Source organism: Nesoenas mayeri (genome assembly GCF_963082525.1).
Source record: "Nesoenas mayeri genome assembly, chromosome: 8".
Taxonomy (NCBI): Eukaryota; Metazoa; Chordata; class Aves; order Columbiformes; family Columbidae; genus Nesoenas; species Nesoenas mayeri.
The window spans coordinates 21204364-21232175 of record NC_137554.1 but is presented as its reverse complement, the minus strand read 5'-3'; the positions used below and the strand labels follow the sequence as shown (position 1 = coordinate 21232175).

At 40.2% G+C, this 27812-nt stretch overlaps 2 protein-coding genes across 4 annotated transcripts; one reads left to right on the top strand and one right to left on the bottom strand.

Annotated features, from left to right (window-relative positions):
* Nucleotides 1-226: 226 nt before the first annotated feature.
* On the bottom strand, nucleotides 227-21680 carry LOC308042886 (protein zyg-11 homolog B). 2 transcript variants are annotated; one of them, XM_080348652.1, is made up of 14 exons: nucleotides 21542-21680; nucleotides 15522-15687; nucleotides 12432-13186; nucleotides 9653-9793; nucleotides 8280-8456; nucleotides 8051-8115; nucleotides 7336-7435; nucleotides 7204-7254; nucleotides 6400-6561; nucleotides 6245-6292; nucleotides 5437-5634; nucleotides 5291-5343; nucleotides 4589-4686; nucleotides 227-2233 (listed from the first exon to the last, which is right to left on the bottom strand). In XM_080348652.1, the coding sequence occupies exons 1-14, from the start codon at nucleotides 21542-21544 to the stop codon at nucleotides 2043-2045; spliced, it is 2208 nt and encodes a 735-aa protein (XP_080204778.1). In that variant the 5' UTR covers nucleotides 21545-21680; the 3' UTR covers nucleotides 227-2042. The 2 variants fall into 2 exon arrangements, with proteins under 2 accessions (XP_080204778.1, XP_080204779.1); XM_080348653.1 differs by lacking the exon at nucleotides 5437-5634.
* A 3104-nt stretch (nucleotides 21681-24784) lies between these two features.
* COA7 (cytochrome c oxidase assembly factor 7) lies at nucleotides 24785-26614 on the top strand (the record flags this gene model as incomplete). 2 transcript variants are annotated; one of them, XM_080349222.1, is made up of 3 exons in its annotated part: nucleotides 24785-24911; nucleotides 24993-25133; nucleotides 26166-26614. In XM_080349222.1, the coding sequence occupies 3 exons, from the start codon at nucleotides 24806-24808 to the stop codon at nucleotides 26612-26614; spliced, it is 696 nt and encodes a 231-aa protein (XP_080205348.1). The 2 variants fall into 2 exon arrangements, with proteins under 2 accessions (XP_080205348.1, XP_080205349.1); XM_080349223.1 differs by lacking the exon at nucleotides 24993-25133 and having other exon boundaries at nucleotides 24806-24911.
* Nucleotides 26615-27812: the final 1198 nt, after the last annotated feature.

Genomic DNA, 27812 nt, shown 5'->3' with positions numbered 1-27812 from the left:
GTTTGTTTGCCTGAAGCATGTGGGAACAAAACAAGAAGGGTATGGAAAATCACTTCCAATCTCTGTGCGTGCTGGCTGCAGAACTTCATGAAATGACATCTTCACCATCTGGCTCATGCCAGTATCATATTCATTTTATGCTGCATGGAGTAGTAACTTTTTTCTCCAGTTTTAGTTAAGATGCTTCAGCACATTCTCCTGGTATTATAAAAAGCCAGTACTGTAAAGGAGAATTGTCATCTTTATTTTAAAATCTTGCAGCAATTGATTTCTATTCATTTTATTAACACCAATTTTGACAAGCTTTGTGTTCCATTTCATGTAACAGAAATTTCGTAGCAGAAGTACCATAGCAGACATCTCAGAAGGGTGGTGGGTAAAGGCTTGTAGGCCATTTTTCACTTTTAAAACCACCTAAATAATTCAAAGCTACAACCAATTTAACTTATTTCCAAATCAAGAAAACCGTATATAACCAGATACACACATGAAAATGATGCTCGTCAAATTATACCTTAATACAAAAAGCAATTACACAACATTGATTAAATTACTGGATCAGTACCTTTTGAAGTTGCTGAAATACACAATAACTAGATTATTGAAGATTAGAGGTGATGTTTTTACTTGAAGGATGGGAGGTGAAAGAGGGAAGGAGTTAAAAATAGTAAAATATGGTCATCATGAAGAAGCCACCCCTGCTAGTAAGCTACCAAACAGGAGTTCTCTTTTTAAACTCACCAATATGTTACAGAAGAGTCTCTGAATACCAATCAGTTGCCATGGAAATATGCCATGGAGACTAACCAGATAAACAAAACCACTTGAAATAAAACCAAATTTGAACCAACATGGAGTTTGCTTCCATCACTTGTATTTTATCAGGCATCTGTATACTGTGCAATATATTTCATTCAACACATCATTTGAAACCCATAGGTAACCAAGAAAGAAAGAAGTTGTTACAATTAGCATCTTCATGTAAAATTTCACACTCCACAAAACAATGCAATTGACACAGGGCTTACATAGGACATCAGGTGATGTTTTGCACTGTGATGACCTGGAATACAACTCACTGCACAACACTGACAGAATATTTACAGAAAACAGAGCTATCATTAGTTTCTTATAAATAAGGTGACCAAATATCCTGGGCCTCCTATGGAGACATGCAATCCCCCTCATGATGAACACAAGTCAGCATTTTGCTCTGATGAGCCTTCTCTTTCCCTATCTGTATTCTAAAATTGAAAGATAGATACCACACGCAATCAAAAGCAGTCAAACAGCAACAAAAACCCCTTCTTGCAATCAAGTTTAAAGTCTCAAGCTTAGTTTATCCTTTTAGTATTGTGTCTCCTTTTAATCCTGTTTCTATTGCTTTAGTTAAGCAGGTTTCCCTTTTCCCTGATGCAATGCTGATGCCCACCTTAGGACTCAGCAGAGCAGAAATGCAAAAAGGCATTTCTAGCAGTAAAGAAAACAAAAGAACACACTTGCAGGCAAAAGGAAAATTAAGACCCCATTTGTGTCTAGAAGGGTTATGAGACAGACATTTTGGTCGCCTTAGTTACAAGTCTCACTGTAACCTGCATGCATGTACTTTTGTTGTAATTGGTAAAAGTGTTGAATCTCACAACCACACACAGTTCTATTCAAATACCAAACTGGTAAATAGCATTATCAACAGCAATCAGAGGGATGATATAATTTTCTGTCCCAGAAATCACCAAATAAGATATTCCTAGAAGTCTCTTTTTCAGATGTGCATACTGATCTGTACAAGTCCCATCTCTCTGTAGCCAGCAGAAATCCTAGAGGTGTGACCAACTCAAGCATCAAGTGACCCTTTACAAGTTGCATATGCAGTTGCCATTAAAGTTAGCATTCACCAAAGGTTACCGTACATTGTTCTGGGTACCACAATTATTGGCAAATCACTTTAATGGTGACCACTATATTACAAGTTACTCCAGCTACACACACATTGGAAAGGATTATTACAGTGACAATACTTTACACTCCTATAGCTGTGACTTTCAGTTTGGTTTATTTTGTTGTGGTTTTCTACATGGCGGTGGTCTCCCGTGACGCATAATGTGTTTTTCCAAACTATCTAGGATGGCAATAGCAATCCTTTGGACGTGTGGATCAGTCTGGACGTTTTCCTTGATGTTGTATAAGTGCTGTAAACCACCTTCTTCAATTAACATGCTGCAGTATCTGGCAGCTGTAATAAGATCAAAGAAAGGGAATTTAAAAAGTTATCTAGAATAAATGTAGCAGATAGCGTAAACACTAATTCAAACCCAGTTTGGTCTCCTAGACGAGGCAGCACTTAGGACACTCCCTAAACCGTCTACACAAGTTCACTTGTACTTCAACAAGTAACAACAGAACAGAGATGTTTGAACAGCACTCCAATTGTAATCAGGTCTGTTTCCATGTCTGCCTCAGCTGACTGGGAAGTGCCTTGTAACATGCACAGCATTCTCTCTCCCCTCCCGCCTCCTCCATTTTAAGTGCACATATATAAATTGTAAGAAATAGGATTCAGAAGTACTGTATCTCTGAGTATCCAGGTCAAAATATCACCTTTAGCAAAAACCTCAGTACAGAACAATAACCAAAACCGGTATCAGATATGCCAGATATACCACATCATTTGTACACGCTTGTAGAGTTAACAGGAACTAGCTCCTTCCAAAACAGTTTGCCAAATACTGTTGATGGTGGCTTTTAACTAATTCTAAGTTCCTATGAATGCCTTTTCAGGGATAAAATGATGCTTTTCTTTCCACTTCCATCATCGATTTTAAAAAGTTGTAAGCATACCTACATTGGCTTCAGTGTTATTATGTGCAAGGACCAGCTATAAAGAGCCGCATGTTTAATGTAACATGCAAGCTTCAGAAGTTGTTACAAAAAGGTCAGGATGACTGTAAGGCAATCCACAGAGCATTACCTCAACTGTGCCCCATTTCACTGCTCATCTCAGTGAAGCAATGCCAAAGTTGTTTAAATGGTGACATTAAGCATTACACTGGGGATCATGTTTACTGCAGTGCTGCTAATATTTGAGTTAAGTTAGCTCGCTAAGTTGGATACGATACAGAGAAGCAGCATGAGGAAAAAAAAAAAAGAAAAATTAATCCAATTAATTCCAAACCACTTTCCACCCTCATCTAAAAGAGAAGGTCAAAATAAAATGCATCTCATCTCCAGGACAAAACACCCTCTTGGTGCCAAGCACCAAAAGCTTTCCCCCTAAATAAATCTTCACGTTTCAAAATTCAACACACTTTCCCCTCAGAAGGAAATGGTTTCTCCACAGTTTTGTTCAGAAGCTTCAACTACTGTCAGAACTCAACTTCAGGAATACCGTCCTGATCTCAAATCAGGAGTACACCATCCAACTATTTCCAGCCTCTCCATTCTGCAGAGTGGTTAATCACTGTCAATACAAAGCTCTGTGGCATGTTGAAAGCTCAGAGGTTAGCGCAGCACAAAATAAACACAGAAAATAAATAGAACAAGTAGGACCACACTAAGTAAACAGCACTGAGGCACAAAAGAAATCACAGGGTCTTAATCAAAAACTGTTATCCGAAGTCTGACCAGTAAATCGACTTTGTCAGAACAGTCCTTTAACACGGGAAAGTACTCACAGATCTCTGGACAGTGTACCCTGGGAAACAGTGTCTCACTACATTTACAAGCTCTATAAAGAGCAGAAAAAACAGTATTTTATGTGCAATTCTATATTATTATGCTATGTTATTGTCTGGTCCCAAATAGATTGGTTTTTTCACTGTAGAAATAGTGATTTATGGGACAGGGCTAAACAAGCACAGATACGCTACTGTCAAGAAGATTAAAAAACTGCCAGAGAAAATACTTTCCATACTTCAGAGGAAAGCTGCTTTATATCTAGTAGAAGTTAGTGACAATACACACATTCATGTCATACAAACTCACATTTAAAAAAAAAAAGAAAAAAGGCATTAAAAGCCAGGAAGGTTTGTCCAGTCTTATATTTAGGTATGTGCACGTTACTTCCTATCCCAACATTTCCGCATTTCATCACATGCTCCAAAAGCATTTTACAAACAAGACACTGCTGTTCTCATTTAACAGATGGGAAAGAGATTAAAAAAACTGACCTTCATGTCACAGCAAGTTATTGCAAAAAGGTGATCAGAGCTGAGGATTACCCAAAACTTCTGTTCTCGTAAGACATAGCTACCTGCTACAATCATTGTTCTTCATTTAAAATAAATTTGTTGCCCATTATTAATATTTATATTTTTGAATAAAAACACCTGTGCAAGCCAAAAATGTAGTTAACACATGTCCACATTTTTTAATTAATACTGTGCATTTAACAGTAAAATTCCAGTAAATAAAAAGGATGTAAAGAACTTATTACCCCTTTTTCCTGCCCCATTTAGTCAAAGCCTAAGTGTAGTTTTTCCAGAGGATTAGAAGTAAATATCCTAGGAATTCTTATTTTTCCCCACTTCACGGTAGTGAGTAACACACTAAGAAATAAGGATTTTAAGGGTAATATTATCTCAGTACATACGATTTTTGCTGCAGACATGCTGCATGGCCCACACTGCCCATAACTGCACGCCAGGTGTCATGAAGCAGCCAAGTAGTGGAAAAAACGGATTGAAAGACCTATAAAAAAAGAGAGGAACAGCAGCTCTCTTTACTACTGGGTATTATGACTTCAGAGGTCACATGTTGTCTACACATTCAGCTATGGCTTTAACTAGGAGATACAGTTGATAAACTGGAGTTTTCAACACAGCAGGCAAGCCTTTTAATGTTTAAGACATTTCCTAGCAAAACCCATATACAGTAGATAGGTGGTATGCTTCTACCATAGAATTTAGATGCCTCCCACTCCTTCAAGAGGAGTAAAACCAGTGGAAATTAGAAGGACTCAATGGCCAGTAATTATCTAATTGTACTTTTTGGCCTCTAGCTTCTTTATCTAGGACAGATAGTGCTAACCTAGAGGTTAATCTTTGTGTCTCTTTTACGCATGCAGCCAAATACCTTTAACAGAAAAGCAGCAGAACAACACTTTGTTTCCCCAGGAGTGCCTAACCTTCTCTGGTTACAAAGGGAAAACTAACACATTGTTTTACATTTTAGGCTGATAGGCATTTTTCCACCAGACAAAACCATGTCTGATTAGCAGCTCACTCCACTTTGGGAACAAGTTTTAAATCTAGTTCAGTTTATTTTCCAAACCCTAAATCCAGACAATAGTTACCTGTAAGCCACCATCTCACATTCTGGGGTTGGCCAATTCAAAATAGCAGAATGCTGCAAAATACAGAACCAAGAACACTCATTGTTAAATATAAACATTGAAAAAAATAGAAGAGAGTATGATAAAATTCACCATCATTTCTGTACCAGCTGTTCAAGGAGAGATGTCCTCTGGCTGCGACTTAATGTCCAGGCCTGCTCTCCTCGTGATATCAAGTGAGCAATAATCCCTGCTGCGAAGTAGCTAACTTCCACCTCCACACTGTGCAATAATTTACTGATGTGGTCTATAAAGTCCTTCCACATTAACTCAGAATGGAGTTCTTTAACTTCAGCTATGTTATTCTGGGGGGAAGGGGGAAAGAAAAAAAAATATCAACAGAAAGAATACGACATGAGGAAGACAAACATAAGCTTGAACTACATTGCTTAAATAAACACACACAAATGCCAGGATGAGATCTCCATACATCCAGGTTACCACCAGATGCCCAAAATACTACTTTTACTTTTGAAAATTTTTCCAGTCTAATGCAGGAATTTGCCTCAAAACAAAGGTTTTCTCAGAAGTAGTTTTAGGCCATTAGCATGCAGATTACACTACATTTAACACTAGTTTTAACATTCCCAACCACAATTTCAGTAAACTTCAGCAGTGCACAATTCTGAATTCCAATGACTTTAAACCTACTTTTTGCATTTGGACTCATCTGAAGCCTCACTCACCATCCTTTCTTAAAAGCTCTTTTTGTTTTCTTTAACAGTCAGTTTCAACACAACTAGTGCTATTGGAGAATTGGTAAAAGAGTAACAAACATCAGTAGCAAATAATGCACACTATAAAGATTAAATAAGAATGTAAAAATATTAGGCATGTTTTCAGATTAACATGGGGTAAAAAAATTCAAAAAATCCATTTTGAAAAGTATATGTTTCACACTTTTTTTCATCTCACCAGAAGTCCAAGAACTTTCTGTTGGATAGATGATTCCGATGGAAAAGACTGTGGAAAAAAGAAACAAACTACAGGTAACCAGTGATACTTATTATTGAAACAATGTTAATTATAAACCTACATTGATAATCCACCACTGAAACTGCACTCCTTACCTCTAAGACTCTCATGAAAAGTTCTAACCCTTGGTTTTCAATGAAGTGCCGACACGTTGTTGGAGATTCATCAGTGAGGTTCCAAAGTGCGCTCAGAGTGAACTTGAGTGTAGTATCTACAAGATTCTGATTTGTTTTCTGTTTAACTATTTGTAGAAGTTGCTGTAAAAATAATATATATAAAAATAAAAAAAATCCCAGTTACAATTGCATATGAAAACATGTGTTACCTCCTCTGCTTCCTTCTGCGCAGATTGTGGTAAAGCATAGCTACCATTTATGCGCAGAGTAAAGATCTAAATGTTTAGGATCAAACTATACAAAATAAAATAGCTATTAAACTTTTTACCTTCTCTTTGAACACAGTTGCCTGCCAGAGCAATTACTTTGTTTTCACTTTAACTACAGTGCAGTACTATTGCACAAAGACATCCACAAAGCTCTGGACCCCATGTGAACATTGACAGCATCAACCATGTACTTTAATTTTTTTTCAGCACCTTTTGTCTTATACAATGGATTTCAAACCAAGAGATCTCTTGATTTTTTTACTTCGTATTAATTGTGTCAAGTTTTTCCACTTTGGCCTCTTTTCATCTACACTATTGTGTCTCGTGGTTACCGTCTCTGCTACTACCTCTAACAGATTCTCTAAGCTTTTCTAAAGACCTTTAAAATGAATACAGGGTAATGTGTTCTTAGAATTGTATCTCCTTACATTTACTTTCCATCTTTAGGAATACCGTTAGCATGAATAGCTGGAGAAGATGGTATTTTTAACTGTCAGGAAAATATGTGACTTACCCTAACAATGAAGAGTTCTGCACCAAGCTGAGCTGTTTGCTCTGTTGAAAGCTGTAAACAAACAAAACCATATCAACAATTTTTTAGACTTTAGAAATACTATGCTGTCATCTCAACACTTAAATTTCATACCTTTGCAGCAAGAATGGAAATTATGGCTACAGCCATCCTTTGCATGTTCTGATCTTCATGATTACATAGCCACTGCATAACAAGTTTGGCTGCTTCAAACCTGGAAATTAAAAATAAATCTAGTTTTCAGAAGTTTAAGTCTTAGTAAGAAAAAGATTATACAAGACAACACACCTAGTAAAAGTGCATACAACAGAAAAACTTTTAGAAGTATGCCCTCATACCAAAAAGAAGTAGAAATATACAATGCAATTACAGGTATTGTATGAGCCTCAGTCAGCTTTGAGTTGTTTCCTTAGAGTTTCTTCCTTCTAATTATATATCAAAGTACACAGGAATTGCTTCCAAAGAAGGAAGAAAAATTTGGCACAAGCTTTTCGAACATCAGACCAACACTTCAAAGCATTTGGGCAAAACACTGAAGTAGAAAAACCTCTGCAAAAAGAACCCTGTAGTTCCCCAGGAAATCCTGACTTCTCTTTCACACAATTAGTGATAGACCCATCCAGGTGTAGCAAAAAAATATACCTCTATACTAAAGGATTTTTTCAGACCTATATTTGATTGCAAATTATAAACCAAAAATCATATAGGCCAGACAGATTCAGTGCAGTGAAATGATTAAAACTGAGAACAGAAACAAACCTTCTGAAGGAACAGACAAAGAAACATATTCTGCAATGCTACAACTCATTTTAACTGACATAAAACTTGCCTGTTAAATGGAACATCCTGAAGGATTCTGTCACTGCATAGTGAAAGCAGGCAATTCTTTTGCAGCTATGACAAATGAAGAAGAATTACTACAGAGACATACATATTTCACAGTACTTCCTTGCTATGCATCATTAAACATACTTCCATGAGATAATGAGATGTGGAGAAAACTTTAAGATCCATAAAACAGAGAATGCTACAGAAAATCAAGAAATGTCATCTTTTACCTGCTGATGATTTGGGAAGTGTTCCATGGCCTTCAGGAGCAAGTGAGTGACATCGGCCAGAAGTCGCACAGGCATCCCTGCTGCTAAATCTTGCTTGGTCAGGTTGAAGACACATGCACTTGCTGCCAACTGCACAGGCAAGTTTAGGGGGTGATTTCTCATTCCAATTACCACAAGCTGAAACATAAGAGTTTTGCCCACATTAGTTACATGTTTGTGCTCATACCCCAAGAGAAATCCACTGTTGCTTTGGGCCACAATGACTCACAGCACCCAACTTCTGCCTCCCTTTTACTTAAGTGAAAAATCCATCTGCTGTGATTTTAATTCTCAGGAGGAATATCTCCTTCTGCTCAGTGATTCAAGGCCAACAACTTCTACTTCCCCAAGTCCTTTTGCACTGCTTGTAGCAGCCTCCCAAAGAAGAAGCTGCACAGGATGCAAGAGATTGCTAGAAAGAACCAGGGTTTGCTTTGGTATAAAAGTCACCAAACCCTTTCAGAGATGACTGAGGTAGGACGGAGTTTCTGCAGGGTAATGGTAATGATGTGGTGGCTTGTCTGGTGACCAGCCATTTCAGATCACATCCTGAGCTGCTAGGTCAGGATATATTTTGCATCTTCTTCCTGAATTATGTTTTTGGCTATGTATGTTGATTGTGATACCATCTAACAAAATATTTTCTTGTTAATTATTGATTGACCAAGTCTTTTTGATATTGAAGCCAACAAAATCAAGGTCACTTGCTCAATGCCAAGACAATAGTAAAAAACAAAAATCATCTGACCTACTGACTAATTAAGCCATCTCTGGTGCTCTAAACATGGAAAGCCAATGCCTAGAATGGATTTCTAAGGAAGTTTCTAGGATTTTCCAAGTTAGAGCCCAATATTGAACACTAACAATGATGTTTATTCACTTGCTATCGTACTGGAAGGTGACAGTGGAGAGAAATGTCACTAAATGCCTTCCTTATTATTACAGTTTCGTAAGAATCAGCAGAAAGCACTGTTGTACCTGAAGAATAAGACTAGACAGACCTTTGATTTGACCCAGTACATATGTTCTCATGACAGAATTCATTATCTGAAGAAAACTTCATATACTCAAAATTACATGAAAAAAATAGATGCTATTCAATTTAGCTACTATACATTAGTCCAGATCAATTTGACCTGACATAAAACACTACAGAGCATCTTCTTTATCATCATTATTTAAATAGTTAATTTTTATCCAATGTTGCAATTTTAATCTTAAAAAAAATCACAAATAAAAATGTAAAAGCTTGTAAAATATTTTATACTAGAGATTTGGAGATAGCCTCAGTTTGAGGAACAATGTGTGACAACCATCAAAATTATATTATTTACCTTTAAAATTTCAGGCTTTGTTTTTTCCATTACATGTGTCAGGCTGAATAAATGAAAGAGTGCTTCTCTCACAAAGAACGCCCGTTCACTGTAACGCTTCAGTGCTTCAGAAATCTGAGTTTCATTTGCTTCTCCTGACACCTACAAACCAAGAAATAACCTTCAGTTCAAGATGTTATCATTTTATTTAAAAATATTGTTCTTAAACAGTGCAAAGCTGCAGCTTCAAAGGTGCCCTTTTTTTTAGCCAAATCCTTCAGTAAGGGAATTATGACTTTATCTGGCCACATTAATCCAGAACTACACAATCTTCAAACATTCTTCATAAAGAAGAACCACATAGTAAGTCAAAATTAGGCTTCAGTCATGTCTTTAAGAACAGTATGAAAACACTAAGTAAAAGCAATGCTTTTTAACTTACAAAAGCCACTTATGATGTACCAAATACCTAAAACCATTTGTAACTGAATGCTCTGTCAAATGCAGTTGATAAACTAATGAAGATGGTACTTTGGCTCTAAGTTTTTGACTCTAGGCTCTAGCTCTGACAAAGAAAAAAAAAGCCGTTCTTAGAGCTTATAAGAAACTTGATGTAGTCAATCTGTAGCAATAGTTTTCCAGCACCATCTTAAAGAACTCATGCTCTCTGCAAAAGAAGTAATTTTTTAAACCAGACTTTAAATACATGTGAAAACTAAACAATGAGCTTAGGCGAAGGCTGTATTAGAAGCTATGACCTGTTGACTTACATGAGCTTAAGTTCAGATTATTAAATCAGCAACTAGCTGCAATTTTTCCACTTCCCAATCTGCTATATTTTCTATTTAACTATATTTTATCTACTTTATAGTTATAAGTTGTATAACTGTAGATGATTTGTTCCTCAGTATTACTATTTAATGAATCATTGCTGCAATTACTATTTTTTTTAATTCTTAGGGAAGCATGCAGAACTTGTTCTACTTAATGCGCCATGTAAGGGAAAGCAAATGTTCATAGACTAAAGTGCATCCTGTATTATATGGAGCCAACTTTTTTGAAACTCGCTGGATCAGGGATATATTACAGCCCTGAGATAACTGATTCCATCTTGGATTTTGTTGTATATTCTCAACTGATTAGAACAGGGCAATCACATTTACTGACATGTTTTGCAGCCAATTATACTCTAGACAAAGAATTTCCACTTCATGTTCTCAACTATAATGCCTACTTAGTGTTCAATCTTTCAAGAATTTTCTATAATCAAATTTCACAGGACTGCTGTAAAGACAGTAATATTTTACTTCCGCTGTCTCCATGAGTGCTGTGTCCTGTTTATTCTACAGCAGTGTCTAGACTAAACAGCTGAATAATTCAGTATATTGACTAATGAATTTCAGGTCAGACACACACAAAAAAGCAAAGAACCCAAATTGCTGCCTACAGTCTCTTCTTGACAACTATGCCTTAAAAAAAAAAAAGGCAAAGTGCTTTTTGCTAACTACATTGCAACAAGTTCATCATTATTTTCACATTACTAGAACATTCTTCCTTCCTGTCTTTCCATAGCACAATTGCTTGTATGAAGCACATATTGTAAATAGCAAGGATTGCACTGAATTATTTGATACCACATGAGGTATAGTTTCCTGTCACTGTTCAGTCATGCCAAAGGTGAACTTGATTTCTCCAATAACATGTTTCAACATTCATATACATAGCTACCAGCTGCAACAACCAAGTTCAAGAGACTTGGCCACCAACAACTGTCAAAAGTTCCAGGAAAATAAAATAAATAAATAAATATAGATATATAGATATATAAATTGTGTAGCTGTGTTACCTCACCTGCCTATAATACGAGCATTCTGAATTTTAAAACTGAAGTGCAAAATTCAGCTTGCATAGGAGACAGGCTAAACTACAGACCTATTATGCAAACCCTTTCTCATTCTCTCTGCAGTTTCCATGATCTTCATGGCACAGTAGGGAAAAAAAAAACACTCAAAGAGGCAAAAATTATATACCACTGACATGTCTAAAACACCTCTTTTTCTTCTTTAATTCTGACCCCTTCATAGCAGGGACAGGAGAGGCTCATTCTCCAGTAAGTGCATACATATTCTACACAATAGGGAACATCATCTTGTTGTCTGGCACTAAAAGATAAATAAATGCACTTCTACAAATATCATCTTATCCTAAGGAGCTAAGTAATTTAAGATTTATTCAAGAGGAAGTTTTTCATCCTAAGTAATTGCTTCTTACATGTTCATCACCCAATGGCCTTTCAAGGTGGGCAGAAATATTGTAGTAAGAAACAGAAGTGGTGATGGAGTGAAACAGCAGCTCAGTTACTAAGTTTTATTGTATCTGCCGTGTTAATCATTAACTGCTCAAAGCTTATGCAAATTGTACCTCCACCTCTTACATACTGCTGCCTTACACTAGCCACTGTGCTGGAATCCACATAATATTATTCCAGTAAATGACTTCAGACTAGAGAAAGTTCATCTCTCTTAAAACTGATATGTTAAATCAGGACCCAAGGCTCACTGAAAACGCACAAAAAACAGATGCTTCTTACAATACTGTGTAAATTTAGCAGTTTCTGTGCAAGGATTAAGTAGGAATTTGATAGGAATTTGACATGAAGTCAGTAATTACAATAAACAGTTAAAAAAAAAGAACATACAGCCTCCTTCTGAAACACCCACATACATTTGTTAGAAATGATTAGTTCTACTTTTTTTCCACACATTGTACTTTTTCAGTAAAACTAATTCCCCCACTTAACCTTTAAGTTTCCTTCTCCCGTTAGGAATTCTGAGTAGCCAGCATCCGTAGCTAGCAGTCCTACAAACTGCATTGTGGGCCGTTTCTGAATAAACGCTGCTACAGCTTTGTCAGTAACATGTTTTCTTCCAGAAATGTCCAAAGACACAAGGTTAGGCAAGATGTCTTTCTGTTCCAGTAAACGAAGTGCTATGTCTGATGTGAACTGTTTGTCATCTGAAATATCAAGGTGATTCAGGTATTTTAGTTCTCTTATAACATCCAGAATCTGGGTTGTGGTCATTTTCAAGCATTTCAGGTGGTGCATGGTCAAAGACTTGAGTCGCTCTTTGCAGGTGAGGAGTGCCGTTATGTCAGTGACAGAGGTGTTCGATATATCCAGACTTTCTAGCCTAGGAAGTGAAGCAACATCTGCCAAGTCCTCGTTGTAGAACAGAACATTGGTAATACTCAACGCACGAAGCCCAGACAACTGACTGAAGCACCTCTCGTATGGGTCTTCCAAAGAAAGAGTCAGCGAGTTCAGCACAAGGCATTGCAGATTTTGTTGGATCCATTTATTGCTGCCGAGTCCACTTATAATGTCTGTGATTGTTATATCAGCATTTACCCCAGTAGCATCAAGTTCTACCAGCTTGTGATGGCAGAACGCTTTCCGGAAAGCCACAGCAGAGATTTTCGCTTTTCGAATACAAGCTCGTTTCAAACGCATCTGGTTACCTCGGAAGATGCCCACAGTTCCATCATTCAGAAGCCCTGTTGGAAAACAGCATTAGTGTTATAGAACACCACTTTGATTTTAAGAACCCAAAGGGCAGAAAGTATTAACAAAATTAATTGCACAGTAGTTTATCTTGGATCATTATGCCATGATCCCAAAATTCTAAATTTGACATTCCGCTTTTAAGATTACGATCTCACTTTTGGAAAGTGTCAGGTACATAGGACAGATACATTAAGACATAGTATATACACATTATCTGTCCAGTTTAGAACATGGAACATGCAATAAATAAGATGTGGACATTACTCAAAAACATTCAGACTGCTGCCTGCCTTTTCTGGATTTTCTCACTGAACTAGCTAGAAATGTTCTAAAAACAGAATTTAAAAATTTCTGAAAGCTATTCTTGACTGGTCACAGTTCTCTTAACCTCAGGTAATACTAGCACTCAATGACCAGTTCTCATCTTGCTTTAACTCAATTGAATAATTTAGCATTTGACTGAATTCATAAGTATGATCAATACATTAAACTAAGTTCCTCTGTCTCCCATGAAGAAGGTAGGAGTGTTGCTGAGAAACAAGCTGAAAGTGAGAAAAACCTAAAAAGTGATTCAATGAAAAGAAAGGGGAGGACAAGGAAAGGGTGGGAAGGAGAGAAAGACAGCTACGAATAAAAGGAACTGCAATAATCTCGCTTGAGATTTTTATCTTTTTGCTCTTTAGCAAGACTACTGCAAAAGCAGTCTTCTCTTGCAGCATATTGGCAACATTCAAACCCAAATAATGTGTTTGGTTCCATGCATAGGAGTACGCAAAACGTATTGACATCAAGACTTCTTATTGCACCCTATCAACAGAAGAATTGCTCCTTTATAGAAAGCCATATGAGAAGGGTATGGTTGCACAAGCATGCACACAAAAGCAGTAGAACATGTCCCTCCAGTTTCACTCTAGAGGGTTACAAATGTCAACACTCCCTGGTTTTATTTATCTTCAAGCATACTGAACATGGAAAATGCAATATATTTGCATTAAAATGCCATTGCCACTACAGTTTGGATTTAAGTAATGAGCTAGTAATTGCCTCTGCGACTAAGTCACACTCCTCTTTTGCAGAGAAAGCAAAAATACGGGGTTAGACAATTGGTAACCAGCAAAAAAAAAAAAACCCTAAATGTGGTAAATAATCATAACTTAGTAATGCTTTACCAAATTACTTCTTAATTTTTGCTAACATTTTCATTTAAGGATCAAGGTAGGCGTTCTCACTGGCCTAACTCACCCACACCCTGTTTACCTGCTGCGCACTTTGACATCCTGCACCCTGGCACTGTGACGTTTTGGTGTCTGGAACAGCCTTCCTGACTATTAGCACTGCTAATAAGTTTCTGGTAATTCAGTTTCCTTGAATCTGATTTCTCAGGACTACCATAATTACTTATCAGAAAGTAATGTATGTTGAAGATTAAGAGGCTTTTTGGTTTGTTGTCCTTTTTTTTTCTGGACCATCCTTTCTGTGATATTTGATTAGAACAACTTCAGAAAGTAAGAACATCAGTATTTGCACAATAAGACTCAATCAAATCTGCGCCTACAGCAGAGGGTGCTTGGTCTGTTTAAAGTAATTTTTCTAGTGTAACATCTCATGTTGAAGTAAAAGTTCCCAGGATCTCCAGAAATGGGTCTCCTGCCTCTTCTCTAGGGTACTCTATACATTTACTCTTTTCACACTAAAACTTTTTTTGACACAACATTTTCCTTCCTCATGCTTAAAGCAAGGAAAGGAGAGGGACACCCCTCCTCAAAGATGTGCCAACAGAGAACGTGATAGGCCAGTACCTAATATGTAAGAACAGCACGATGCGCTTTTAGATGTTTATTCTACTCTTGGAACTGCCTGCTATTGAGAAAATAATTCCACTTCAACAAAAGTGCCAAAACTCTTTTAATGAAAATCATAAGATTATTTCCTAGCTTAATCACAAGGACACATAGTAAAGAAAATGCAATTAATTGCTCTTTGAGAGATATTGAAATATTTGAGTGCTGCTAGAAGTGGTAAATCAAATCTTTTTTTAAAGCAATTGAAATAAGATCTATTAAAGGATATTAAATTAAAATAACATTAAATTAAAATCATAAATCCAAGGCAAAGGCCTTTCTATTTAGAACTACCTATATGGCAACAGAACATTCAGCTGAAACTGTGGGAAAAAACCCCAAAATAACAGAAATTCACTATGAAGAGATTAAGGAACAGTTTTAACAGCTGCAACAGCATAATCTACTAGAAAATACACCAGAACTGCAGTGTCACATTCCAGTAAAATATTGTCACTGATGACCCCCAAATAATTGTTCTTACCATGAAAAGCCATTGTCTGCAGCAATCGATCAGCCACTTCTTGAGGAAACATTCCTGGCTCCTGCAGGCACAGTGTTCCATCCTGCCTTTCTGTGCAAAACTTCTCTAGGTTGGCAGTCAGGAAATTCAAACAGATATCGAGTAAAGAATAAGGAGAAGCTTCCTCCTGCCAATGAAACAATGAAACAAAGGAGATTTAGTCAAACCATTCTGTCTGTGAATCTTTTATTTCTCTATAGTGTCAGGTTTAGGCAAATCTTTTTTTTTGTTAGTCTAATTCTCATCGGATCAGGAAAATACTACAAAAGGAGACATCCCCTTTTGAGCCACGGAAAGGTCTAAGTCAGGTCACACAACAACAAACTGGCCAAACTGATGGTCGGGCTCCTCCTCCAGAACCACATCCAGCCTGGGCTGCTGGGCTTGTGTCCACAGAGAAAGAAAAGGAGTTGTTGACAGGTTTATTTGAATTTATGAACTCTGCTGGGAATTAATCAATGAAGACAGACCAAATGAAGATTTAAATCAAATTTTACTTCTTAATTGAAACTATTTTAACCTTTGATTGAGGTCAACCCACATTTGAAGTCTACTACCAATCTACATGAGAAATGTAGATAAATTTCATACATTGTTCAGAGCAATTTTTGATACTGAAAAGGGCAACTAGTGCTTCAGATCAGAAAAAGGAAACTCAAAAAGAACTATTATATTGCTGCACAAAATTCAGAATTAAAGTAACAACTATTACAGTATTCCTTCTGATTACAGATACTTATTTTCTCCTTTTTACACTAAGCACCTGGAAATCACCTATAGTAGAACCCCGGGTGCCAAGGACAAAGCAGAATATCAACTTGGAACTTTTCCTTCAGAGGTTGAGATTGTACATTGATACATGAGAACCTCCAATGCTTTTTTATTCTATGTCTAATAAAAGCCTACTGTTTTCAGTCACACAGATTAATCAACATAAAGAATGACTCGCAGCACTGTGAATCATCCCCAGCACTACACAAAAGGCAGCCGAGTGACTGGTACTTACTCCTCCAGACAATTTTGAAAATAACAGCACCAACACTTGCCAGATTTCATCTGTAAGAAAAACTGTAGCTTGCCTTTTAAACTGAAAGTTCTGGATAATTCATATGTCTTTCCTAGCTCATTTAACTTCTTTTCTGTTGCTTCCTCTGCCTACTATGCTCATAACAGAAGTACAGAAATATATAAAAGATTATATAGAAGAAATATCAAGAAAATGACAGAAATAAGTCTTCTAAAATAAGGTACATATATTTGAAGACTTGGAGGTACCACATCAGGGCAAAGATGGAATGGAGCTTACCTTCAACGAATCAGGTATTGACAACAATGGAAGACTGCAGTTAATAGCTCCTGAAGACTTAACTACAAATTTGGGAACCAGAAACTCCAAATTATTCAAATACCAGCTCTTTCTGCAGTTTCTGACATGCAGCTTTCAACTCCTTTGAACCAGTTTTGCTGAGTCCTTAATTTATTTTTTTTTTAAAGCTTGGTTACTGTATTTTATTGTTGAGGAAACCGGAGTTATTTTGTGATGTGACTTGCTCACATTACCAGAAAACAGGAATTTTGGCTGCCTCCAATCTTAAACTGATATGAAAATGAAGGACAGAATTTGGAACTGTTAACATCTTTTGTTTCTTTATAACATACAACAATGAACAAAATAGTTCTAAAGAGAAAAAACAACTAATTATTTAAAAATAGTACATTTACTTGAAGGAAGGGGGAAAATTCTCTTTTCAACCTGAAATGAATACACACACACAGGACTTATGTGACAGCTGCTGATTAAATTAAAATCAGAATCCTTACTCAAAGGCGCATGAAAATTATTCCCACTGAAGCAAAGACATCCTCATCTCCCATTACATCTTGTGCTTCTAATTTGATGTTTAAATATGACAAAAGCAGCATACTGGCTCTCTTCATTTCTTCTGGCACCATTCCATAATTTCTCCCAGAAAAGCTAGAACACTTATATATCAATGAGCAACCCCCAATGACAATTTTTAGCTCTGCAGATTGATTCAGAAAACTGGTTTTTTTCAACCAATACCTCCAACTGGCCAGTCTATAATTGTTTTATACAAAAATTAAGCCAATATATTCCAATCACTTTTGAAGTCCACACAGGGACACCTCAATACAATAAAGGAACAAGATCTACAAGTAGCAATAGATTACACTTGCAAACAACACAGTACTGTTTTTATTAACTCCACATACACCAGTTACAGGAGACATCTGTAATATTTCTTCAACTCGCTGCAAAAAATCTAACAAAACACACCTGACAAGGGCTCCTGAGCTAACCTGGGCAGATAGGAGAAACATTTTTATCTGTATCTAATAAAGTCTCTTAACAAGGATCATAAAACCCATTTCCTAGACTGTCTGCTACTGAAACAGAACAGCTTGAACACAGCCTGTAAACCTTTTATGTGAGCCCTGGCATTCTGCTTCTCAACTTCTCTTGACTTAAGGAGAATATTGCCCCATTAAAGACCTCATAATAGAAGTGTTTAGTTGTATTTAAGCTCTTCCAAGGTTCAGATTTAAGTGGTTTCTTTCTCTAGCTATGCTTTTGAAACAAACTTGGCATCTGTTTTCAGCTCATTTCACTTTGTGTTTCTCGTACTCTAATGAAACCCTGTAAATGTGTGTGAATCACAACATAGGAAATTTTTTTTTGTTTACATTTAATAAAGATCATTCAGCAATATTTGACTAGAACTTTCATTATGTATATTTGACATTTTCATAGCCATCTTAACTTTCATACTTCCATGTAACCTCAGAGTTTCTTTCATTCTATCAAATGAATTCAGTGGCCAGAAAATCGACAAATTCCCTAAAACATTAAATTATGCATTACATGACACAAGTCTGGGTGTCTCCATTAGCTAACACACATACTACTAAGAGTAACGTGACATCTAAAATCAACTAGTTTATAGAAGAGTGAAAAAAGTAGAATGATGTCATTTAGATGGACTTTAAGGCATACTTCAATTATTTAAAACGAAAATATAACTTTATCAGTGCTTAATACAATCAAGGCAAACAAACCAAAGTGCCTGGGGAGGTAAGGGGGAAGGAAGCTGCATGGCTACTGCCATCTAACAGTAATCCAATACACCAGGAGACTGAAACGCAACACCAGCTCCAGTGCTACGTTCCCCAGTTCAGCTCATAGCTCAGACATGAGTGCACTTGGAAAGGTTCTCACAAAGAACGCTGTCCTCCACGTTTTCCTCTAAAAACTCCTTGAATAAACTTTAAATATCGTTAGCATATGTTTACCTTATATTTCAAAATGCAGTTGGGAAAAAAAAAAAAAAAAGAGCTTAAGGGCACATCTTAAGGTAGCTGGAATAAGTTACTTAAACCCAACATTACGCCTAGATTAACCAGCTAAGCACAAGTATAAAACAAAAACCCTGTTCCTTTGGGGAAGCTTCACCACACAACCACCTGCTTATACAACAACTGAAAAAGAGACAGGTTTAACTAGTGTTTTCCATCAGTAATTGCAAAGTACCTTCGCACAAAAAGTACTTTTCACTGCTGTGTGGGCCTTTTTCACTACAGGTATTGAGATCCTACCATCTCCAGCCTGAAAGATTTGGTTCCTTCTGACTTTGTGTCTGATGCTCATTAAAAATATTTTTTCCATAGAAAATATTTTTTTTTTTTCCTCCTCAATAAACTACTATAAAACACTGGAAGGAGTTTGACCTGATGATCCTTATGGGTCCCTTCCAACTTGAGAAATTCTATGATTCTAAGACAAATACCAATTTCAGTTCCAACAGAATCATTTCTATGATATACTCCTCAATTTTTACACCAAATTGCAAACTCAGTATGACAAAACCCAAGTGTGTAAGCTCTGTGTATGCCAGGCCCATGTTCCCTTTTCTCTCCCAAGTCTCAAAGAAGGAGATGGGACACAGGATAAGGGACATTTCAAATTGTGGCAGTTATTTCTCTCAAAAAGTTAGCAGGCAAATTGGACGTAAGTTAGAGTGTTAATCTTTGGTCTTGGGCATACTGTGTGTGTTTCTCACTGTTTTCCACCTCTCCACAGCCCCAAAAGTTTTCTTACTTGTTTGAAGTGAACATTCTTAAAATGCTCAAGAAATCGCAACTCAAGTAACAGTTACCAATATCCTTCAGAGTGCTAATTAAGGAAAGGCAGCAAAAAATAAACAGTTATTTATGATTTTTCTACCTAAATTAAATGGAAAGAAAGAGAGTAGTCACCTTATTAACCAAAGTCAATGAAGGATTATGGTCAAAACTCAAATTTAATATTAACTACTCTGGCACAACAACTGGGAACATCCTGTTTTAAGTTGCTAGTGGTACAAAGTTAGCAGAGGTCATTAGAGGTCCAAAGTTAAACAGTGCCACATCAAAACTACATAGAAAGGCCATGTATTTCAAGATTAACATCAATAACATCAGATATGAGTTCATCAATTAGAAGTTACTGGAGAGAAGAACCTGAATGGCTTGTTTAACCACAAGGAAACAGTGTGAAGCAGCCAAAGAAGGTATGAGGAAAAGCATCAAGCAAAAATAAGGAAGAATTATATAATTTTCAGGACACTTGGAGTTATTATGGGGCTATTTATGTTAAGAGAGATATGCACCATTTCAGTTTGAACAAAACAGCTAACAGAATACAGAATGCTCTAGGGGAAAAAAGTCATGTTGGGAGTATGAAACAAAGCCAGCTTTTCTTAGCCATGCAGATCAAAAGGTGAAATATATGAATGCCACTTATGAATATTGCACAGTGAATAAAAACCATAGAGAGGAAAAAAAACTATTAAGGCGAAACACAGTGCCAGCACAGCAACAAAGGTACATAGAAATGTCATTAATTATAATTTTGCCATAAATTCAGATGTCCGTACACAGCTCCAAAACTGGTATCAAACAACAACATTCTACCCTAGCACATGCAGAAGATCTCTACTTTTGAAATAAAGATCAATAACTTTATTAGGGGATTAAATGAAACCATGCTTTTATTAACAAGCGATGAGACTAGATAACCCACGGAGCTCCTGCTAGCCCTTTAAAGGCAAATATGCACACTCATTTCTCCAAGAGAGGGGCAATCAGAGCAGCACCCATACGTTCTGCTCAGGCCTGCCCGTCACAACTGCGAGAGCACGCAGCCACACACGGCAGAGCGCAGGGCCCGCGTACCGGGCATACCGCAGCCCGCGCTGCGGGGGACACGGAGGCCAGCGAGAGCTCTGCTGTCGGCGGGCCGGGCTGCACTCGGGCCGGGGGAGGCAGAGGCGGCTGCCCGGCCCTGTCCTGCTCTGCCCTTCACGCCGCCGGCTGAGGGACTGATCCCGCCGGGCCGCCCCCGCTCCCGTGTGGCGAGGATTCGGCTGCAGCCGCTCCCCTCGGCCCCGCAAGGTGCTGTGAGAGGAGCCGGGCAGCGAGGCCGGGCCGGCCGTGCCCCGCACAGCGCTGTGATGCCGGGCGGCACCGCCGCTGCCCCTCCGCACCGCGCCGGCCTCGAACCTCCCCTCCACCGGGTCTCGATCGCCCTTTTACATAACGGGTAGGGCGGCAGCCGCGGCGGTTACACAACAGCGGCCCAGGGGTACTTGCATGAGGGGACGGAGCCGCCGCGGCCCCGCCGGGTCGCTCCCGGCCCTGCCCTCAGCGGTGGCGGGGGAGGCGCCGCTCCGGCCAGCGGCCCCACCTGCCCGGGCGCGCGGCGGCCGCCCCGCCTGACAGAGCGGGGCTGGCGCCGTCGCCATCACGGCCCCTTCCCCGGGGCTGCGGCGCCGCTTCACCTCAGCCCCGTCCGCCGGGCTCCGTCACCCTGGGGCAGGGGGACCAGCCTGTCCAGCCCCAGAGGTGCGACAGCGACTCCCTCCCCCCCAACCCACTCCCCTCAGCAGCTCCTCGGCCCGGCGCTGCCCGCGGCGCTCACTCACCATCGCGGCGCTGGGTGCCGGAGGCGAGCGCCCAGCGAGCCGGGTCCCGGAGTTTGGCTCCCCCCTTCTTTTTTTTTCCTCTCCTTCTCTCCGTTTGTGTGGGTTTTTTTATCACCTCGACCTGGAAGTTAATCAGCCTCAGCCGGCCGCCGAGCCCGCCTCCTTTAAAGGGGCCGCGCCAGGAACGCGCTGCTGGAGGGAGCGGGAGCCCTGAAAGCAGGTGTGAGGGGGGAAAGTGCCGGGAGGAGAGGCGGTTACACAGCACCGAGCATCGGCCTCGCCTGTTACAGCCTGGGGGACACCGCCTCGGACCGCTTTCAGTTTTGGGCCCCTCACCATAAGAACACTGAGGTACTTAGAGAGTGCGGAAGAGGTGACAAAGCTGGTGAGGGGTCTGGAGCACAGGTCTGATGAGGAGCGGCTGAGGGAACCGGGGGGTTCAGCCTGGAGAACAAGAGGCTGAGGGGAGACCTTATCGCTGTGTGCAACTACGTAAAGGAGGTTGTAGCATGGAGGGGGTTGGTCTCGTCTCCCAAGTAGCAAGTGATAGGATGAGAGGAAATGGCCTCAAGTCGTGTCAGGGGAAGTTTAGACTGGGCACTAGGAAAAAATTCTTCAAGGAAAGGGCTGTCAGGCATTGGAACAGGCTGCCCAGGGCAGTGGTGGAGTCACCATCCTTGGAAGGGTTTAAAAGGCATTTAGATGAGGTTCTTAGGGATATGGTTTAGTGCTAGAGATAGGTTAGGTTATGGTTGGACTCGATGATCTTGAGGGTCTCTTCCAACCAAAATGATCCTGTGATTCCACGTTTTTTGGAACAAGGGTGAAGTGATGCCAAAGCGCCAGTAGGACCGTCTGAAGAGCAGCTGCTGAGGCTGGAGCGCCTGTATTGCTGTTCCTGAGCTTTGGGGAACCTCTCACAACCAGGAATTCAAGGGCAGCTTTGTGCAGGTTGCTCACAGGTTAACCTCTGTGATTTAAATGTTTCCTGCCCAACCTAGTTTCTTCTGTAAATAGGAACAATAACCTCTGGTACAATAGACTTTGCCACCTGCTTGGAAGCTGGTGAAGAGCTTGGCCATAAGCTTTTATACGAAATAATTTCGGGCTTTGATACAGTAGTAGTGATGAAAACCTGTCTCCTACCAAATACATACTATAATCTATTGTGGGTAAAGGGAATACAGTTATCTTTTTGTTTCAAGATACAAAGTAAAGAGTGATACCATTACCCTGTCCAAGTAAAATGAAATTATGAAGAATTTACAGTTAAACCTTTTCAGGAATTGCTGATTTTACAAACAGCAGCTCTAAATAATATTTGTTTGCAAACTAGCAAAACACACAAATATTATGGAACAACTGTTAAAATTATTTATGTTTCTGTCATTTGAAGATGACAAAATATTCTACAAGTAATATTGAATACATCAAAGTTTAGGGACTACATAACAAAGGCCAGTTATAGTCCCAATTCTTTAGATTAGGATGTTGACACAGAGAAAACAAATTACATCAGCATCAGAAACTGCAAAGACAAAATCTCAGGCAGAACAGACTCTTCAAGGATTTAGGCCAACAAAGTCAAATAATTTCAACTGACCCTGAAATTTTTCAAAGCCAGATTTTCAGAGAAACAGTATCAGCGGTACAAAAGCAGTTCATCTCCCAAAGACTTTGTGCAGAACAGGGGACTTGACACGAATGTTCTCAGGCAGCAGTCAGCACCACCCAAACTACCTGTAGCTTCTTACTTGTGTTCTCATGGGCATGTCAGTGGTTTGGGTCGATACATTTTGAAAATAAGATTTTAGAAAATGTGTCTTAACTTCAGCTCCAATACTGAAAAGGTGAAAAGTTTTAAGGAAATACTATCGCAATGAAGTTAGCAGAAGCTTTGTAACTGGCATTTTGGCAGTCAGCCTGGCAGGCTATGCCATCGGCGATGGTACTCACAATTATCTCCAGCAACAGACAGCTCCCTATGGGAGCTCATAGACAGGGTTTAACTGAGTTTTATTTATCCCAAAAGATTGACAAGTTGGTGTTATGTTACTGAAACAATCTCAAATATCTTTGAAATTCATTTTAACTCAAATGTCCCTTGAAGTTAATCTTAAGTGTTCTCTGAAATGAATTTTAATGCTAAGCAACATGTCACATTTCAAATGTGCTGCTATACTCTCAGAAAATTCAGTTTGTGCTCAAATCTGCTGGAACTGGATAGTGTGCCATATTTTGTGGTAAATATCCTAATATCACATCAGGTTTAAATTAATCCATAACTAGAGAACTAGACTTTGTTGTGTGGTGTTAACAACCATGGCACTGCCTGCTCAGGGTTCCGTCTCTTCAAGAAGCATCTTTAAGATCTTTTGTTGTATCACAAAAAAGAGTGGTTGCTGCTAACAGTCACAGCTCCTCAGTTATAAAATTGAGTTTAAAATTATTTAGCTGTTAATCCAAGACAAAAGCACGCAGGCAGCGAGTTGGGGAATTGGTAAAGCAGCTCCCGCTTCTAGGCGCTGTGTAGTCTATTCATGTGTGTGTTCATGTGTGCACTCATGTCTCAACCCACGGATTTGATTGTCGTGAATAAAACCTCATGAAGTAAAATACAAAAAACTGTATTATTGCTTAAAACCTATGAATGGTCAGTCTCTGGTGAGGGACAGATGAGGCAGTGCAGCCCAGCACAGGGACTTGCACTGCTGAGCGGCCTCGGAGCCGGTGCCCCGAGGGTGGGCAATCAAAACAATTAAACAGTATTCCCTGAAAATAAACAGTTTCAGAGCAAATATGAGGCCTTGGTACTTATTTTTAGAATGTTCTTTAAGCTTCAATGATTGTTTGCTGCTACCCTTATCTACAGTCATGCTGAAGAAAGGTATAGCTCAACGGAAAGCTAAATGTATTCACGAGGTGTTAATGTCTATTGTTGTTATTCGCAGTCTTTCAGGGAAAGCCAAAGTACCTACCAATAGCGCTATGCCAGAAACTAGTTTCTATACCAACAGTGTTGCTTCAGTATGCGATGAACTGGTTCATTCTAAAGTGGTGGCGGGGCCGGCCGGAGGCAGGAGGATCGGGGGGTCTCAGGAGGGGCCGGGGAGCTGGCGGCCCCGCCACAGCGGCGGGCAGGCTCGGGTCTGCGGCCGGGCCCCGGGATGGGCCCCGGCGGGCGGCGCCGCAACGATCGCTCGGCGCTCGCGGCAGGCGCCACATCGGTCGCTCGGCACTCTGGGCCGGCCTGGCAGCTCCGGCATGGCCGCGATCATCAACCTGGAGGACGAGGAGGAGGTGAGGAGCTACCTGGAGAACCTGCACGTGGAGTACAGCTACCAGTGCTTCAAGGAGAAGGACCCGGACGGTAAGCGGGCCCACCGTCTCACCCCCTGCCCGCCGCCCCGGGGCTCGGCGGGAGCCTCAGCCCCCTCCCCGTGCCTTGCAGGCTGCCAGCGCCTCGCCGACTACCTGGACGCCGTGAAGAAGGACTTCGTGGCGGCGGCGCGGGTGCTGCGCGACAACTGCGAGGCGCACGGGCACAGCGAGAGCTGCTACAAGCTGGGCGCCTACCAGGCCATCGGGAAAGGTGAGCGGGGGGCAGTGCTGGTTACCCGCCTGCCGGCCCTCCGGGGTCCCTGTTCTGCCCCCATGGCCGCGGTCACCGCCGGCCCCTCGTGCCTGGGACCCGTCACTCGTGCCCCGGCCGCTGGTGGCTTGGGCGGCGTGGCGGGTTCGTCACCCGCAGCTCAGAGGGCACCAGTCCACCCTGCCACGGTGGGCACCGGCGTGGGGAGGGCACCTGGGGGAACAGCTGCTGCTTTTCCAAGGGTGCCAAACACTGGCATTTCCTCCTGACCTTGAAGGAGGAACTACCGGTCCAGCCCCCTTCATGGTCATGTAATAAAAGCTGGAGAAGGGTGGAAAAACCTTAAATTGCTTCCTTCTGAAGAAACACCTTTAGGTTAACCACCTGTATCACGTTTTTATAATTATACCTGTGTAAGTGGTAAGTATGTCCAGTGTTGAATGTTGCTGTGTGTTCTGTTCTTAAAACTTAGATTTCTTCTCACCTCTCTGTTGTTTTTTAGAGAAAGTAAGGCAGAAATAAACTTACAGATTGGTAATAGTGCTCACATAAATAGGGCCCAAGTCTGCTCAAAACGTATCTGCTGGTAGGGTAATGGAAAGCAGTTAAACTACCAAAGCTTCTTCCAAATGACAATACAAGGAAGGAACATATTTTTACAGTAGTACAAAACTAGTAACAATCTTAGTGTACCTATAGATGTACTGGCAAAATAGTACTTTACCTAGTGTAAGCTATTAAGAAATCCATAGATGTAACCTTGGAAATGATGTTTTGTGGTTTTGGTTTGTTGGTTTTGCCTGCATAAGTTGTGACTACTGGGGAGTGGAGGAGGGTTTCCTACCTGGAAGACATCAGCAAAACCTTTGTGAGACAATGACAGTTCCTCTGAAGTCCTAAATTTTGTCTGCATCATCTGAAGTGAGGGATGCTGCAGTTCCCAAAGAGCACTGGGAAGCATGCTGCCGAGCAGAGAGCTCCCGTCCGCTTTAGCATGTCCTTACCATAATCTTGTGGTTTCTTGGCTGACAGGAGGACTCGACCCCGATCTGAAAGCTGCTTACAAGTCTTTTATGAAGTCATGTGAGAAAGGTGGGAAGAAGTCAGTAAATGCATGTCATAACGTTGGGCTGTTGGCCCATGATGGGAGAGTAAACGATGATAAACCTGACCCTGTTGTCGCTAGAGATCATTACACAAAAGCCTGTGATGGCAATTTTGCTCCTAGCTGCTTCAACCTCAGCGTGATTTATCTTCAGGGGGCACCGGGGGTGCCTAAGGACATGAACCGTGCCTTGGAGTACTCGCTGAAAGGGTGTGAGCTGGGTCACGTGTGGGCTTGTGCCAACGCCAGCCGAATGTACAAACTGGGAGATGGCATTGAGAAGAATGATGCTAAGGCAGAGGATTTGAAAAACAGGGCAAAACAGCTGCATAAAGAACAGAAAGAAGCCTCAAGTTCTATAGTGTTTGGGGAGTAAAACTGCCAGTTGCAGTTATTAAGACCGCAGTTTTAAATGGCAAGTGAACTTGTCATTTAAATCATGAGCCTACAGTTTTCAGTCATAATAAATAAATATCCTGCATTTGCATATGCAAATAAACATTTTTGTGGATGCAACAAACACGATCAACTCTGCTGTGCCTTTCTACATTTTTAAATACACAGGTTCTTAAGTGTATTGCTTAGATTCCTCATCTTCTTTAAGGAAGACAAAATCATCTGAGCTTTTGGAAACTTGTCCCCATGGTTTCAAGTAAGAAATTAGTCCATAGCATCCTTTTTTTTAACTCCACTGCAAATATTTATAGCCAGGAACTGTGATTGTGTATTGGGCTCAGGCTGAATAGTTTGCTGCTGTGTAAAGGTTTCTATTCTTCAGAGACTGTCATGAATCCCACATATTTTCTGCACTAACCTCCTGCCAGAACAAGCAGTTCTACTTTCACATGTTTGAGTCTCACCACTTTCACTTTGAAACCATGCTTCTTGTGATCTCTTTGGCCACAGAAATTCTGTCCTTTGTTTATACTGTCAGCTTTGTTAACTGTGAGAAGTTTGTCCAGGCTCCATGTTGACCCAGGCAGTGCCTCTTGCTGTCTGTGACCTTTCCACATCCGGGGAGACATGCTGCTTCACACCCTGAAAGTCTGAAATTTCCCCTGGTCAGCTTAGATCTAGACACATTTAATTCATGTTCCGATGATTCCAAGCCCAAAACAGTAATGAGACTTATGACAGTATGTACATAGAGACATCTCTCCCTATAGATCTTGCAAATGAAATAGGCAGGAGAGAAAGGAGCTTAGTGTTGTAGAGGAAATAAGTAAAAGAGCTAAGAGTTGGCCTACTGAATTACAGACAAGTATCCAAGGCAGGAGATTCCCTTTCAGACAAGGCACCAGCACAAGTTTTAAATACCTTTAGCCTGAATGTTGTTTTTAGCATCTTCCCAAGTGGTTTCTCACTGTGTGTGAGTTCCATGTGTGTCCAGCCGCCTTCGGATTGCTCTCCAGCGCACGGTGATTGCTCCTTGTTCAATTACACACAAATTGTTTTACTTTCCTGCCAGCCTCTGAAACATTTGGACTGAAATTCATAGATTATATATATGCAATACCCTGAAACAGCAGTCTAAATAAGTAGGAGATTGTATGTAAATGTAGTCATGCACTCAT

Bases quoted from the DNA above. Each gene is read 5' to 3' on its own strand.
- LOC308042886 (XM_080348652.1), bottom strand. The intron at 8,116-8,279 runs GTAAAAGATGAC...CATTTGTCATAG, and splicing joins ACTTCCCAAATCATCAGCAG to CTGCAAAAGAATTGCCTGCT. The intron at 7,255-7,335 runs GTATGAAATTTA...GTTTGTTTACAG, and splicing joins TTTCCATTCTTGCTGCAAAG to CTTTCAACAGAGCAAACAGC.